At 35.7% G+C, this 15,326-nt stretch overlaps 1 protein-coding gene across 1 annotated transcript; it reads right to left on the bottom strand.

Moving 5' to 3' along the window:
* Positions 1 to 484: 484 nt before the first annotated feature.
* Positions 485 to 3,136, bottom strand: LOC107798016 (putative zinc transporter 10). Its single transcript, XM_016620942.2, has 3 exons — positions 2,443 to 3,136; positions 1,021 to 1,170; positions 485 to 940 (listed from the first exon to the last, which is right to left on the bottom strand). Exons 1-3 carry the CDS (start codon positions 3,067 to 3,069, stop codon positions 635 to 637), a joined length of 1,083 nt encoding a protein of 360 aa, XP_016476428.1. The 5' UTR covers positions 3,070 to 3,136; the 3' UTR covers positions 485 to 634.
* Positions 3,137 to 15,326: the final 12,190 nt, after the last annotated feature.

Raw genomic sequence — 15,326 nt, 5'->3', positions numbered from 1 at the left:
AAAGAAAAAGGGTGTATAAGAAGAGAAGGCTAAAGTTAAAAGCAAAGGGTTAAAACTTAGAGTATTTGTTAAATGTATAAGATATGTTATACCACTATATATGCACTATATAACATATTATATACTTGGATGATTTGAGATATGAGTTTGTTGTGCATCGTGTGTTGTATTATATATTGATGGTTTCAGAATTAGTATGTCCAAATCAAGTCTTGGATTGGATTACTACTCACTTAGTCATGCAGACTGATCCCTCAATCGTTATGTCTTTCAAGTATAGATCTGGGCAGACGTGCTGATAAATAATTGTAGAGGCTGACACCTTGTGAGCGCCACATACATTCGTGGATGCTGGATGTTTGCAAGCTTTGTTTATGTTCTAAATTTTAGAGTGATGTTTATCACTCACCGGTTAATTTTACCAAAAAAAAAAAAACGCTTGACTAATTTGACAATGAAAAGCTCCAAATAGACACGCAGTAAATGAGGGGAAAAAAGAGAGAAGACACATTTTACAGAATATTTTACGAAATTACAATTTGAAAATTGGAGGAAAGGAGTGATGGAAAAAGGGGGACAGGTTTCACACAAACTTGTTTTATTAATTAAAACAAATTAAGGAAACAAATCGATCTTAGGCCCATTTGGCCATGAGAGACATTCCACCAGCACCAAGAAGAACAGCCATGTAGGACTTGATTTGTAGCTTGATACTGCCTTGTAATTTGTCACCCATAAAATCTGCAGCAAGAAGATCTACCAAAGCCATGTAGATCAGAAGGCCAGCAGACGATGCGTTGAGCAATCCAACGGTTATTAATGCCCGAGGGCTATTTTCCTCGTAAGTGCTTGAAAGTGCTATCCCAAGTGCTATACCGAATGGAGTTGTTACTGCGAAGAAGAATGCCATTATTGCCTTCTTCAAGAACTTGTACTCGGCCTGAATGTGCATTTGAATTAGTGAAAGTGAACCGATCGAGAATTATTTTTATTATTATATGTTGTAAAATGAAAACTTGCCTGGAGAATGCAACCACCAAGTCCCATTCCTTCAAACATTTGATGAAAGCAAAGTGCAGCAACGAGTCCTTTAATTGTGCAAGTATTATTTGAAGCACCTAGAGAAATCCCTATGACAATCGAGTGAACAATGATTCCCAGCTCTAACACCTGCAAAAACGTTTCGCTTTAATTATTTATTTATTTATTTATTTATTTATTTATGATGTTGCATGAATCAACAAAAATTATCAGTGTCGCTTATCTAATTTGATTCAGATTTATAAATGTATAATTTGCTACAAACAAATATTGATCTAGCTCGTATATTAATGTTTTTAGGTTTCGAAATGGAGGATACATCACTACAGCGCCCATCGACTTTTTCAATTCCACTAAATTAAAAAGACAAAAAAAAAAAAAAAAAAAAATGTAAGAGGCAAGGTTATTATTTATTCCTTCGCAGGTATGAACCAGCTGCAAGCAGAAAAGAAAAACAAGTACCCTCTTTAATGAAGGAATATAAAAAGTTCCTCGCTCATTAATTAATCTTATAGTATTGGTTTTTAAGTTCAATCATTGATGAAGAACTGATTAACGATCAAGAAGAAATAAACTCAGTCAAAGAGACAAAATAATAAAAAATGAAAGTATAACAAAAATAAACAAATAGATAAGTTGCTTGTAAACTAAGAAGACCAGATCCCAACTATGCAACTCGTCTCTAATTCAGCCATGGTACTTGAATCACTATCAGCAAGTACACCAAATTAAATAATTGATCATTTGACTTTTACCTTATTGAACTGTTTCTTTTCTCAAAAATCTTGAATGCATGCAAGATTATTTATTATATAAGGATCCATAAGATATCATATATAACTCAGGACAACTATTGCCAACTCCATTTTATCTGATATAGTTTTTTCCTATCATTTTGAAATACTTGATACTTTTCCATTATTTATAAATGATGACACGATGATGATAAGAACAACAAAATTAACAATAACAATGTTATAATCATCATCATAAATAAATAAGTAAATAGATAAAAATAAATGAATTAGACGAGTAATGATAGTGAAAACTACGACCACGAGAATACCGATCAAGTGGGTCGCTATATATCAAATATGAAAACCAATCCAGTCTTTTTTCCCCTATTTCATCTACATATTTCACAATGATAAGATTATTTCACTATCGTCAAAATATTTGTGAGTGTTTAGCCAAACTTCTACCTCATTAATATTAATTAAAATAATGACTTAATTAATTTGTGTGCACCAACCGCGTAAAAAAATTAATAACATGTAACTTACTTTATTTTTCATGTTACTAATATTACAAGCAAAGAATTCTATTTGTGAGGGATAGGGATGTTAGAAGAAAATAAGAGAGCAAAGTCATAACCATTAATAGATCGAAGAGAAAACTAACCATGGCAATCACTCTGTATCGAAGTAGTTTCGTGCCATCAATTACTCCATCTTTAGTGGAAAAGGATCCATGGTGATGATGGGAATGAACATTGTTTCCAGCATTTACCTCTCCCATTTCCTGATCACCACCTTGACCTTGAGCTTGACTTTCTGGAATTACACCAGCTTTGTTTTTCTTGCTATACAAACTAGTAGCCATGGAGTCAATAGCCAAAGTAAAAATAGCAGACAACATTGCAACAAATCCAGTGAACGGAAACTTATGCCAGGGGTTCTCTTTCAAGCAACTGGACGACAACATGTCGAATGAATCCGGCAAGACGTGCATGAAACCGGTGGCTAGAATAATTCCGGCAGCAAATGCCTTGACGATCACAAAAAGGCTACGTTCTGGGCTTAGGGCCGGAATTGAACGTGTGACCAGTGGAAGACATACTCCGATCATACTTGTGATTAAGATGGAGACTATGGCTATGATTTTTAAGCTTAACGCTTTTGATTTGTTAACACATGAGTTGTCTTCTTCTGCTCCACAATCTTCTACTACTGATAAAGCTCGAGGTGTGAAAATTGAGATGAGAATAAAGATTATGGCAATGTGATTGAAAACCTTATAACTAGCCATTGTGCAATAAAGAGGTTTGAGTGAATATGTTTTTTGTTTGTTTGTTTGGGGTTCTTAGTTACAATATCTGAGAGCTACTATATATATACTTAGAATTTTATGATAAGATATTCACATTACATAAGATAATTTCAAATGCTCTCTCTGAATTTGGTTTTATAATACCAATGTTTATTGCAATTTGTAAAATTATTATTTACCTGGTTTTTATTTTGTTATACAACTATTTTAGCGTATTTACTTGTCATTTTAATGCAGAATAATTATGATTTAACATTGAAGCCAAATGGCAGTGCAGCCAAAGCATGTGGCGGCATGAATGATTCATGCCAATGCCATAGCTGGTGGAATCAGCCAAAAAGGACATTTACAATAGAAAATTAGAAAGTAAACTCTATAAATTTAAATACATACGTACGTACAAGTGGGTACTTGCGCGTACGTACCAATAAGGGCATGTGTATGTATGTGGTTTTGACCAGTGAATTGAGTTATTTAGCTTTGCTGAATTACACAGGCACGTGCTTGGAACGAGTTTGAAAGTTGACTTTTCCTAATTTCTTTTCCCGCGCGGAATTTATAAAATACAACCTTTCATGTTTAAAAGAAAAGGCCAATGAAGAGAAGAATTCTATTTGTGAGGGATGTAGTTTCTTAGGTGGTAGTAATGTAATTATTGTCCTTTTTCACCGCCTATTCATATTTTTTACTTCTTCATGTACATAAATGATCATTTTACTTTTCTATATTAATCTAAAATAAACGTCCATTTAGCAAAAATTGATATTTAATTGTTTCAAACATTTTAGCAGATTATAATGCATTGGAAGAATAGTTGGTAGAAGGGAAAATCATAACCTCTTGAATTGTGACGACCCGGCCAGTCGTCTCATGAGTTATCGCTATGTTTCCCTCATTTCTGCTTCTTATTACTTTGTTTATCGGTTCTATGTGTGATCGGGTTGGTTGGTTCGGGGTTGGAGAAGTTTTGGTAAGGTTTGAGACACTTAGTCTCTTTTGAGGAAGCTTAAGTTGGAAAAGTCAACTGGATGTTGACTTATGCGTTAAAAGGCTCAGATGTGAATTCCGATGGTTTGGATAGTTTTGGGAGGTGATTTGGAACTTAGGAGCGTGATCAGAATGTGTATTCGAGGTCCGGAAGAGATTTAGGCTTGAATTGGCGAAATTGGAATTTTGGTGTTTTCCGGTTGATAGGTGAGATTTTAATATAGGGGTCGAAATGGAATTCCGGAAGTTACAGTAGTTCCGTTGTGTCATTTGGGATGTGTGTGCAAAATTTCAGGTCATTTGGACGTAGTTTGGTATACTTTTTGATCAAAAGCGTAATTCGGAAGATTTTGGAAACTTAGGCTTGAATCCGATGTATTTTAGTTGATTCGATGTTGTTTGAGGTATTTTTAAAGATTGATATAAGTTTGGATGGTGGTATATGATGTGTTTGGGCTTTTGGTTGAGGTCCCGGGGGCTTCGAGTTGATTTCGGGTGGTTGGCGGAAAGTTTGGAAGTTGGTTTTGGCAGCTGAAGAAGTTCCATTGCTGCCATAACCGCACCTGCGGCTAGGGGACCGCAGGTGCGGTCTCGTAGAAGCGAGATTGGAGTCGCTGAAGCGGAAAGAGCGTAGGAAGGCAGAAACTACAGAAGCGGTTGAGGGACCGCACCTGCGATGACGCATGTGCGGATTATGCATCGCAGATGCGGATTTTGGCCACTTAAGTGTGGACCGTAGATGCGGCACTTGGGACCGCAGAAGCGGTCTCGCAGAAGCGATATCTGGACCGTAGGTGCGAAAAGCCTGGGCCAGAAGGTATAAAAGTATTCCTTCGGGATTTTTGAGTTGTTCTTCACCATTTCAAGTCGGTTTTGGAGCTTTTTGGGAGATTTTGAAGAAGGAATCAAGGGATATCGTCTGGAGGTAAGATTTTTGAGTCTAATAATCGATCATATGGTATTATTTCACGGATTAGAGCTGTAATTAATGGAAATTAAAGGTCAAAAATTGGAAAACTAGAGCTTGGTATTGGAGACCTTGACTTGAGGATTTGAGGGGCCATTTGTGGTCGGATTTTTGTACTTTTGATATGTATGAACTCGTGGGGAGATAAGGAATCTATTGATGTAAATTTTATCGAATTCCGAGACGTGGGCCCGGGGGTCGAGTTTTGGTTATTTTCGGGATTTATGCTATAACTTGATTATTTTCGCATGGGTTTCATTCCCTTAGCATATTTTGACGTCGTGATTCTGATTTTGGATAGATTCGACGCGAGTGGAGGCCGATTCGAGGGTCAAAGCCGTCACGGGCTAGAGTTTGACCGAATAGAGGTAAGTAATGATTGTAAATATTGTCCTTAGGGTATGAAACCCCGGATTACACATCGTTGTGCTATACTGTGGCGACGCACACGCTAGATGACGAGCGTGTGGTCGTGCACCGTTGGGGATTGTGACTTAGTCCATCCCGAATGACTGTTTTACCGCGTATTTGACTGAAAACTATTTGCTACCAACATGTTTTGGATTAAATGTCATATTTGGGACTCATGCCAACTATTTGGACCCTTAGGGGATTTTTACAGATATTTTCTCACTGTTTTGACTTTATACTTGTACTCAGTCATGCTATATTCTACTGTTTTCATAACTCAGCCATGTTTACTCTATTTTAAAACATTAAATGATAATTTGGGCTGAGCAACATGTTTTACTGTTGCCCGAGTGGATTATGAGATTCTGACTGAGTAAGGCCGAGGGCCTGTGTTGTGAGGATACACTGATTTATGACTATGAGGCCGAGGGCCTAAGATTGTACGCCACGAGGTGACTTGTTGATATGAGGTCGAGAGCCTAGTGATTATGCCACGAGATGACTTGATATTGCGCTTGGGCCGTAAGGGGCCCCTCCCGGAGTCTATACACCCCCAGTGAGCGCGGGTACCTATTGTGATATGAGATATTGTCCGAGGGGCGGATTCTGTTGACACTGTACCCGAGGGGCGAATTTTATGTGTTTATATGTTCCAGCTGCTTTTCATTTTATTGTTTAACTGTTAAAAAAATATTTTAAAGAAGCTTCTTCTGAACTAAGTGTTTTTACATATTTCCACTGTTTTATTGTTTTACTGGTTTTTATACAGCTTCTTTATAGCATGTTGATGTGCCTTTACATGATTTTTTATCGCTCAGTCTTCATTTATTATTATTACTCATTGAGTTGGAGTACTCACTTTACTCCTTGCACCTCGTGTGCAGATTCAAGCGCTTCAGGTCCTGCTTGCGAGGGTTGAGAGCTTCGAGCAGACTTCGGAGATTCACTAAATAGCTGCTCGGCGTTCGCAGCCCAATGCTTCTCCCTCTATCTTATTTTCTCCTGTTTTAGTTATGTAATAGTTGTGTAGACTCTTTCAGACTTATAGATTTTATGATAGATGCTCATGACTAGTGACACCCCGATATCGGGCTGTGTTGGTTTTATTTCCGCAAATTGTACTGTTTCATTGCTTATTTGGGATTAAATTATATTAAAGACTTAAATTGTGTCCTTTTAAATGCTTTAAATCGAATTGGTTGTTGTGTCGGCTGGCCTGTCTTCACGAGAGGCGCCATCACGACCGGATCCGGGTTTAGGGTCGTGACATTAATATAACTTCAAGATTTCTTGATTGAGCAGTATTGGAACTCCACATGATAATTCCAATACCTCATTTCACCATTATCCCTTCATTATTAGCACCAAATAGACAAGAGGGGTTCGATAGTAAGCAACCCCCACCTCCAACTAAGAGGTTGTGAGTTCGAGTTACCCCAAGAGCAAGGTGGGAAGCTCTTGGAGTAAAGGATGAAGATGATCTATTGGAAACAAGTAACAACCTCTCTACCCTATGGTGGTAGGGGTAAGATCTGCGTTTACACCACCCTCCAAGACCCCACTAGTGAGGTTATCGTGAGTTGCTGCTGTTATTAGCACCAAATAGCCCTATCTGTTTCAAACTTAACAAAGGAAACACTTCTTAAGACATTATTGTTCCTTTCTCTTCATATTCCTATTCCTAAATCCCGCTTTACCTTTGATTAAATACTTCCTTAGTCCATATAATCTTTTGCACATTCTTTAAAAACGATATTTAACCGCTTTAATTATAAAAGTAATTGTGTAAACTATCATTTACCTCTTCTTAAATGTCTCTTTATTAAAACTCCACGAACTATTGATAAGTAATTTTATGTTTTTTCTAAAATATTAAATATTTTGAAACAAATTTAATTTGTCAAAAAATCTGGTACAAATTTTAGGACCGGATGGAGCAATTTTGAAAACAATTCTCCAAGTCAACTACCAAAACAGGGGAAAATTAAAATTGATTAAAATAAACAAGGAGAGATTCCCGGAATGCAGATGGTACTGTTCAGAACAGTGTTATTGGTGATTTTTTAAAGCAACGACGGCATAGATAAATTTATTTATTAATAAAAAAGATTTGGTATAAAACAGAAAAACTAAAGAAAGTTGGTACTATATTTATACCTCTTGTCTCTTGACAGTAGAGTGGAATAATTCTCTCTATTAAAAAAAAAAAGAAAGGAATAATGAGAAGTCATCTTTGAGATATAGTTCTTTGACTTTTAAATGAGACACTTATAGTTATATTGGTACCATTTGGCTTGCTGTTGCTGAAATGAAAAAAACCTATCACCAAAAATTAAAATGAACCCAGTTTGCTGGCCTTGATTTTCGACAAAATTACAGAATAATGCACTCCATAAGTTGACCTTGCACTATTTTAGTTCAATTATAAGTTTGCAAATGAATAACCAAATATCAATAAGATCTTTTCTTTTCTCATTCTCTCCAATTATAACAACCTCATTTATTCCTACCTACCTCTATTGTAGCTCTCTCCTCATTTTTCACCCATAAATATTTAATTTAATTAATGAAAAAGAATCATGTGCAGACAAAACTGAAAAGAAAAATTAGTTCTCCATTCAGTCAACACTCATTCGTGTCTTTTTCCATAACCAATACTTCTCTGTTTTTTTTTGTATATCTTCAGGTTTATACATACCTATCACAACTGCAAAACGCAAAAACAGACGCGAGAAACCTAAAATCTCATTTCCTTTACTAATCTTGTTAAATTTCGATTATGATTCTATGAGAAATTTGGAGTGAGTATTGTTTGAACTTATTAGAAATAGTCTAAGTAGGTTGTATACAAAGTTTGAAGTTATTTGCTGGAGATTTGGACTAGTTTTATACTAGAATTGCAAGTGAAAATCGTACAAAAATTTCGTCAGCGATGCTTATACACTTTTATACAATGTTATACACTTTTATACAAAGAGATACAATATGTATATAGTTGTATAAAAGTGTATAATCACAAAGTAAAAATATTCTTGATACACTATGTATATAGGTGTATAAGAAGAAGAAGAAGAAGAAGAAGAAGAAGAAGAAGAAGAAGAAGAAGAAGAAGAAGAAGAAGAAGAAGAAGAAGAAGAAGAAGAAGAAAATGCGAGAAATTCAACAAATATATTTCACTACCAAATACCTGTAAATAATGTACCAACTTTGGATATAATAGTGTATAAGTTGTTACACTATTATATTCTATTTATACAATATTATATATTATTACACAAATGAATCCTACCAATGGAGCTTCACGTGTTCTTCTTCTTCCTTGGGCATCTTCTGAAATTTAACTCAAATATAGCCTAAAGCTACTCCAAATCACTTGAAATTTAAGTTTTGAACTCATCTTGATGATTCCAATCAATTGAGACAACACACATTCCAAACAACTAACAAATCAGAAAACTCAATTTTTGAAATTTAACTCAAATAAAGCCTAAATCTACTCATCTTAATGATTCCAATCAATTGAGACAACACCCATTCCACAAAACTAACAAATCAGAAAATTCAATTTTTGAAATCGAATCTTCGAACCACTTGTAATAATGACTTTTATTTTCCAAATCCTTAGTTAACCATTGGAATCCGGAAAAGAATTGAAGGAGAATAACAATAGTAGAGAAATTTTGTAGTGCAAAGGCTGACATGGGAAGTAGAAGAAGAACGAAGAAAAAAGGGGAACGAAGAAAAAAAGGGAACGAAGAAATAAGGGGTGGACTAACTGATGAAAATTAATTTTCAGATTATGTACAACATGGGCTAACTGGATAAGGGCTTCAAACATGGGTCATTTTTTGATGGGTTGTTGGTCCAAGTGACAATGGAGATAATTCTCCCTTGATTTTCGACCACCAGTCTATTTTGGAGTAATATTTGCTTTTTCAGTTATTCAGATGGTAATTTAATTTTGTGTTAATTAACTAAATTAAAGTGGGGTTTGCAGATCATTCATATACATCTTTTCTTTTTCTCATATTTATTTATTTATTTATTTATATCTTTTTACTTTATGGCATGAGTTGTTTTGATTTTGATGATTGACGAAGGAACACATATACGAAGGTCGGAAAAATGTATAAGTACCCCTTGACCTATACCCGAATTTTCAACTACACACTCTATCTTTGCGGTGTTTTTATTACCACTTAAATTATTTTAAAGTAGAATTATTTGCACCTTTAAAGCTGACGTGGCAGAGTGTGTGTATTTCACTCTCCCTGGGAGAGTAAGAAGCAAGAAAAAACGATATTCAGATTTTTCTTTTTGCTTTTTTATCATTTTTCTTACTTTTCCCCTTTTCCTTTTTCTTTGTCATTTTCTTTTACTTCTTTTTTCGTTTCTTCTCTAATTTCGGCGGATATTCATTCACCGGCGACTTTGTCTAACTATTTTCTTCCATTTATTCTGTTTTTATTTTTCCTCTCTAAAAAATATCTATTCATAAGCAAAGCAAAATATACTCAGATCGAGATAAAAATCTGTCGTCGAAAAAAAAATTCGCCGGAGAAAATGGTATTCTTGAAATTTCCACGACCACCATTTTATGTCGCCGGCGACCAAAACAAAAAGAAAGAGAATGAAATTGCCAAAAAAATGAGAATAATAAGAAATAAGAAAAAAGGATAAGAAAAAGAAGAAAGAATAAAAAAAATACTAAAAATACATGTGGCAGCGCGTGTACTTCACCACTTGTTAAGAGTTTGGTTGTCTAGTTTTAGGGTGGTATTTATTCTATTTAAAAATAGTTTAGGGGGTAATAGGATTTCCGCAAAGAAAAAGTGTGCAGTTGAAAATCCGAGTTTAGGTCAGAGGGGTACTTATGCATTTTTCCCATGAAGGTCCATAGACAGTGTATACAGAACACGATTAGATTCAAGTAAAAAGCATGTATGTGAAAGGGATAAATATAAGTGGTTATATTTTATATTCCCTTAACGAAAAGGTTGCATAATTGATAAGGAGAAGGACTCATTATTTGAAAGAAACTCTGTCCTAAATAAGGAAAGAGTTAGAGATTGAAGTTAACTAGAACTCTTCCACCAAGGAAGAGTAAAATATTAAAACTCTAGTTAATTTTTATTCTACTAATTCTATAAATATCAATTGTGTTCTCTTTTACAGGTGACACACATGTACTGAAGTAAAAGTAGAATTGAGAGCAAAATAATAAGACATTTTGTGAGTAATTCCTATGAGATTCAAGAGTGTGATCCTGAAGCCACTAATGCTAGGCTAGAAACCCGTATTTTAGTCATAAATTGTATTCTAATTACTGTATTTTACTTGTGGTTGAGCTTAAATAATTGTCATTTGTGCTTATTACATGTTTTATGCCTTGCAGGAAATGATTCCGAGCTATTAAAATAATTTGGAGCTAATTTATGTAAGTTGGAACTTTGAAGTCTGAGTAAAAGTCAATGAAATTAATTCGGGATCATGTTTGGGGGTCGAGGACCAAGTCTGAATGTCAAAAAGTGAGAAAATAAAATTACTGTGAGAAAATTGCACTACCGTGTCGTGCCATGCGTAGCAGGGCACGGGGCACTAGTGAAAAGTCATGTAGAGTGAAAAAATTGGCCTCTGACCTTTCCCACTAATGCGGCACATAGTGCACCGCCCGGTGCGCCGCGGTAGTTTATTTTCTCGCTCAACTTTTTTCACTTCGGCTTGGAAATTATAGTTTTGTCTGGGATCATTCCTACATGATATAAATACATTAAAACACGAATTTTAAAGGACTTTTGACCTTGGAAGCTTTGGGAGAGCATTTGAGGCTACAAGACACAGGATTTCGTCATCTTTCCATTAGTTCAATACAAGAGTTTGGATTATAACGTTAGACTGTTGTTTTCTTATTCTTTAATTATATTTGTGATGATTTCTTTCATGATTATAGAGTAGCTTCCCTTAGGGTTTGACGGGTAAGGTATTTTAATAAATATTTATGGATTCTAACTCTAATTGTTTGCTTGAATTCGTTTATGAAGCTTTGAATTATTGTAACTTTATTCACCGGTTCATTTAATCTATAGAGGAATATTTTGGTGATTATCTTTACATTATTTTGTTTGATTTAATTCATTGATTCTTTTAAATAATCGAAAGAGCTTGTTGAATTGTTGAAAAAATCAAGTTAGGAGAATATTCGAGAGAGGTTTTCCTAAAGACTTAGAAACCAACTCTGCTAATATCTAGTTCTTTGCAATCAATTGTCAATTGCTTTACTGTAGTAGTTAATCGTAGTTTGTAATCACTCCAAATAAAATTTTGATCATCCTGAATAACAGTTAAACCATAAATTACTAGAGCATTATTTAAATCCAATCCAGTGGAGACAATAACTTAACTATACTATCTATGGCTAGCGAGTATCAATTTTGTGTTGTGTTTTGCGCTCGTCAAATTTTGGCGCCTTTGCTAGGGACTGACAATCAATAGTGTTCAAATTAGTTTTTGTGCTAATTCAGGAACCAATTTTATTTTATTCTTCACGTGTTTTCTCTTTCGTGTGCAAGCAATGGGTTAAGCTCTTTGGTGTATGACTCGATCTTCTTCTAAGGAGGTGATTCAATACGATCCAGAGGTGGAAAAGCGTCTGCGACAGTTGAGGAGAGAGAAAGAACTCACTGGAAAATTCTTGGGGCAATCTTAAACCAAAGAGAACAAGGCTATGAACAGTGAGGAGATAATTGATTTGGTTGTATGGGAAGCAACCACACAAGCAATTACTGAAGTAGATCTCAGAGCTGATGAAACAGTTGATAGGAATAGAGGACGAAGATTCAACTTGAGTTTACGTCTAGTTGAAGACGAATTTGAAAATAATATGCCCAAGCCTAGACGATCACTAGGAGACTATGCCAGGCCAGTCTACTACCAAAGTGTATCTAGTGTGCGACCCCCTCCAATGACAACAAATAATTTTGAGATCAATCAAGGGATACTTAAGACTATTTAGAATAATTGTATCTTTCATGGCAAACCCAATGAAGGTCCAAATACTCATTTGATGGATTTTGATGAGATTATGAATAACTTTCAGCATAATGGAGTATCGAAAGATGCTATCTACTTAAGGACATTTCCTTTTTCACTGAAGGAAGATGCTAAACACTGGTTGCGAAGTTTGTCGAGTGGTTCAATTCAAACTTGGGAAAACATGACAAAGAAGTTCCTTGAAAAATATTTTTCACCTGCAAAAATAGGGAAAATTCGAAGAGAGATCCACAACTTCGAGCAAAAAGAGATAGAAATGGTGTTTGAAACATGAGAAAGGTTTAAGGAGATTGTGAGAAGATGTCAGCATCATGGAGTATACTTATGGATGCAACTCCAAGATTTCTTGGATGGTTTGACACCCTCTAGCAGGAGGACGCTAAACAATGCAGTTGGAGGTCCTCTTATGAAGAAAACTCCTGATGAGATTATTTCAATTCTAAATAAATTATTTGAACATGCAAATTAATGGCATGCAGAAGATAACCATAGAATAAAATTAGTTGGGTTGCACCAGATAGACTCTAACACATCAATGCAAGCCCAGAGAGACACCATGGCTAGAGAGATAAGAAAGTTGACATTGGCCAAGGTACAAAGTGAGCCACTAGAAACATATGACTTTTGTGGAATGAGACACCCTACACACGAGTGTCAAGCTTCAGCTGAAGTAGTAAATGTTGCATGGAGCATTGACAGAGGAAACTATCAAATTGAAAACAATTTTAACAATTTGGAACAGAGGCACCCAAGTTTTTCATGGATTTTACCAGGTGGTAGTGCAAACGCATGTCAGCAAAATAACTCCAGACCCCAGGGGTAGGGAGCTACATTTTTCAAAAACTAGTAGAGTCAACAATATCATCCTCCATAGTCTAATCAGTCTAGCATGGAAGATCTGATGAAGGCCTTTATTATTAAGACAAATAAGAGGCTTGAAACCCATGGCAAAGCTATCAGAGAACTGGGCACGACTTTTCGAAACTTGGAAAGACAGGTTGGGAAACTAGCAAATCTATTGTCTGAGAGGGTTCCGGGAACTCTCCCTGCTGATACTGAAAGAAATCCAAAAGAGACAATAAATGCAGTGTCTTTGAAGAGTGGGCACATATTGGAGGATCCCGGGGCAAAACAAAAGGATGAGCTGATTGAAAGATAGGTGGAGATTGTGGAGGAGCAGAAAAATGATATTAATTAAGAAGGTGTAGAGATGGTGGATGATGGTTTGAAGAAGAAGGGGAAGACTATATCTCAAATGAAGAAAAAAGATGAGAATGCAAAAAGTGAGGAGACTGAAGAAAGTAAATATATGCTTGCTCTACCTTTCCCGCAAAAGCAGAGAAGAGAGAAGCTGGATAAACAATTTGGGAGCTTTCTAGAAATGCTCAAGCATGTGCAAGTGAATATACCTTTCATAGAGGTGCTATCATAGATGCCAACTTGTGCTAAATTTTTGAAGGAGACTAGTATGAAAAAACAAAAAGTGGAGGAAAAATCGGTTGTCAAGATCACAGAGCATTGTAGTGCCATTCTGCATAACAAACTCCCTCAAAAGTGTGGAGATCCGGGGTGTTATTATACCTTGATCTTTAGTAAGTACTAAATTTAAAAAATCTTTGTATGATTCAGGTGCTCCTATTAATTTTATGCCTTTGTCTATTTTCAGGAAATTGAAGGAAGAGATTGGAGAAGTCTGGTCGATACCTGTGTCCTTATAGCTGGCGGATCAAACCACAATCATACCTGAAGGAATAGTGAAAGATGTGCTAGTTTGGATGGACAAATTTGTGTTCCCTATGGACTTCATTGTTTTGAACATGGAGGAAAATATGGAGGTCCCCCTGATTTTAGGAAGACCCTTCTTAGCTACTGGCAGAGCAATTCTGGACATTCAAAAAAGGCAACTCATGATCATAGTGGGGGAAGAAGGGGTGATCTTCAAGATGGAAGGAGCAATGGAGGCTCTAAAGGAGCAAACTGGAGAGAGTAATAATGATAAGTATGGGGTGTACCCAAAGAAGGTCGAAAAGAGGCTCTCAACATGGATGTGTGCACTAGGTCGGGCATGTAAAAGTGATCCCGACTTCAATTAGATCTCGACTAGATGAATCTGGAAAGGTTCTAGAGCTCCGATTGAGGTGATTTTTGCGGCGTTCTTCTCGTCCTTTCATGGGGGTCACCGTGTCAGTATATAACTATAATTTTTGTATTTTAATATGATTAAAGAAGTTAATTTTTTAATTAATCCAATTTTTTTTTGGCAATCCGCTAGGCAAGAGCCTAGGGCTAATTTTTTATATAACAATATTAAAAAGCAAAATACAAAGTCATGATATCCTACAAAATGAAAGGAATAAAATTTGAACTTAACAAATAGCCTATTATCAAAATTGAGCATTCCACTCAAAATTGATATCACATTAATTCTAGGACAAAGATGTCCTTTGCTTCCTTATATTTCCAGTCCATTGAAGCCCAATTCAAATGTGTAGTATGCTGAAAAGTAGCCATAATCTGCGTCAAATTGGTTGCAGAAATGGCCTATTTCCTTGTGTTTCACTATCAGATGTTTTTGGACTTGTCATTCCTTCCACATACCCATGTTACTCATGCCATTATTATATTGAATAAACAATCAAAGTTGGCAGACATCTGTCTTCCATGTTGTCTTTGTTTATTACAATATTATATTATTTCTCACTCTTCTCATGTGCTTTCGTAGGTTATCACCTATGTTCCTTGTTATTTGCACCCACGCATGCTTCGATCCTGGCATTCTTTAAAAGTAATTTGGGGCATCCTTTTTCCTTTGTTTATGTAT

Source organism: Nicotiana tabacum, chromosome 3, assembly GCF_000715075.1.
Source record: "Nicotiana tabacum cultivar K326 chromosome 3, ASM71507v2, whole genome shotgun sequence".
Lineage (NCBI taxonomy): Eukaryota > Viridiplantae > Streptophyta > Magnoliopsida > Solanales > Solanaceae > Nicotiana > Nicotiana tabacum.
Note: the sequence above shows the minus strand (reverse complement) of the source record. Positions and strands in the feature narration are given on the sequence as shown.

Excerpts from the sequence above, each read along its gene's own strand:
- LOC107798016 (XM_016620942.2), bottom strand. The coding sequence starts at position 3,069 with ATGGCTAGTTATAAGGTTTTCAATCACATTGCCATAATCTTTATTCTC. Across the intron at positions 1,171-2,442 it reads GATACAGAGTGATTGCCATG|GTGTTAGAGCTGGGAATCAT; the intron begins GTTAGTTTTCTC and ends ACGTTTTTGCAG. Across the intron at positions 941-1,020 it reads TTGGTGGTTGCATTCTCCAG|GCCGAGTACAAGTTCTTGAA; the intron begins GCAAGTTTTCAT and ends ATGCACATTCAG.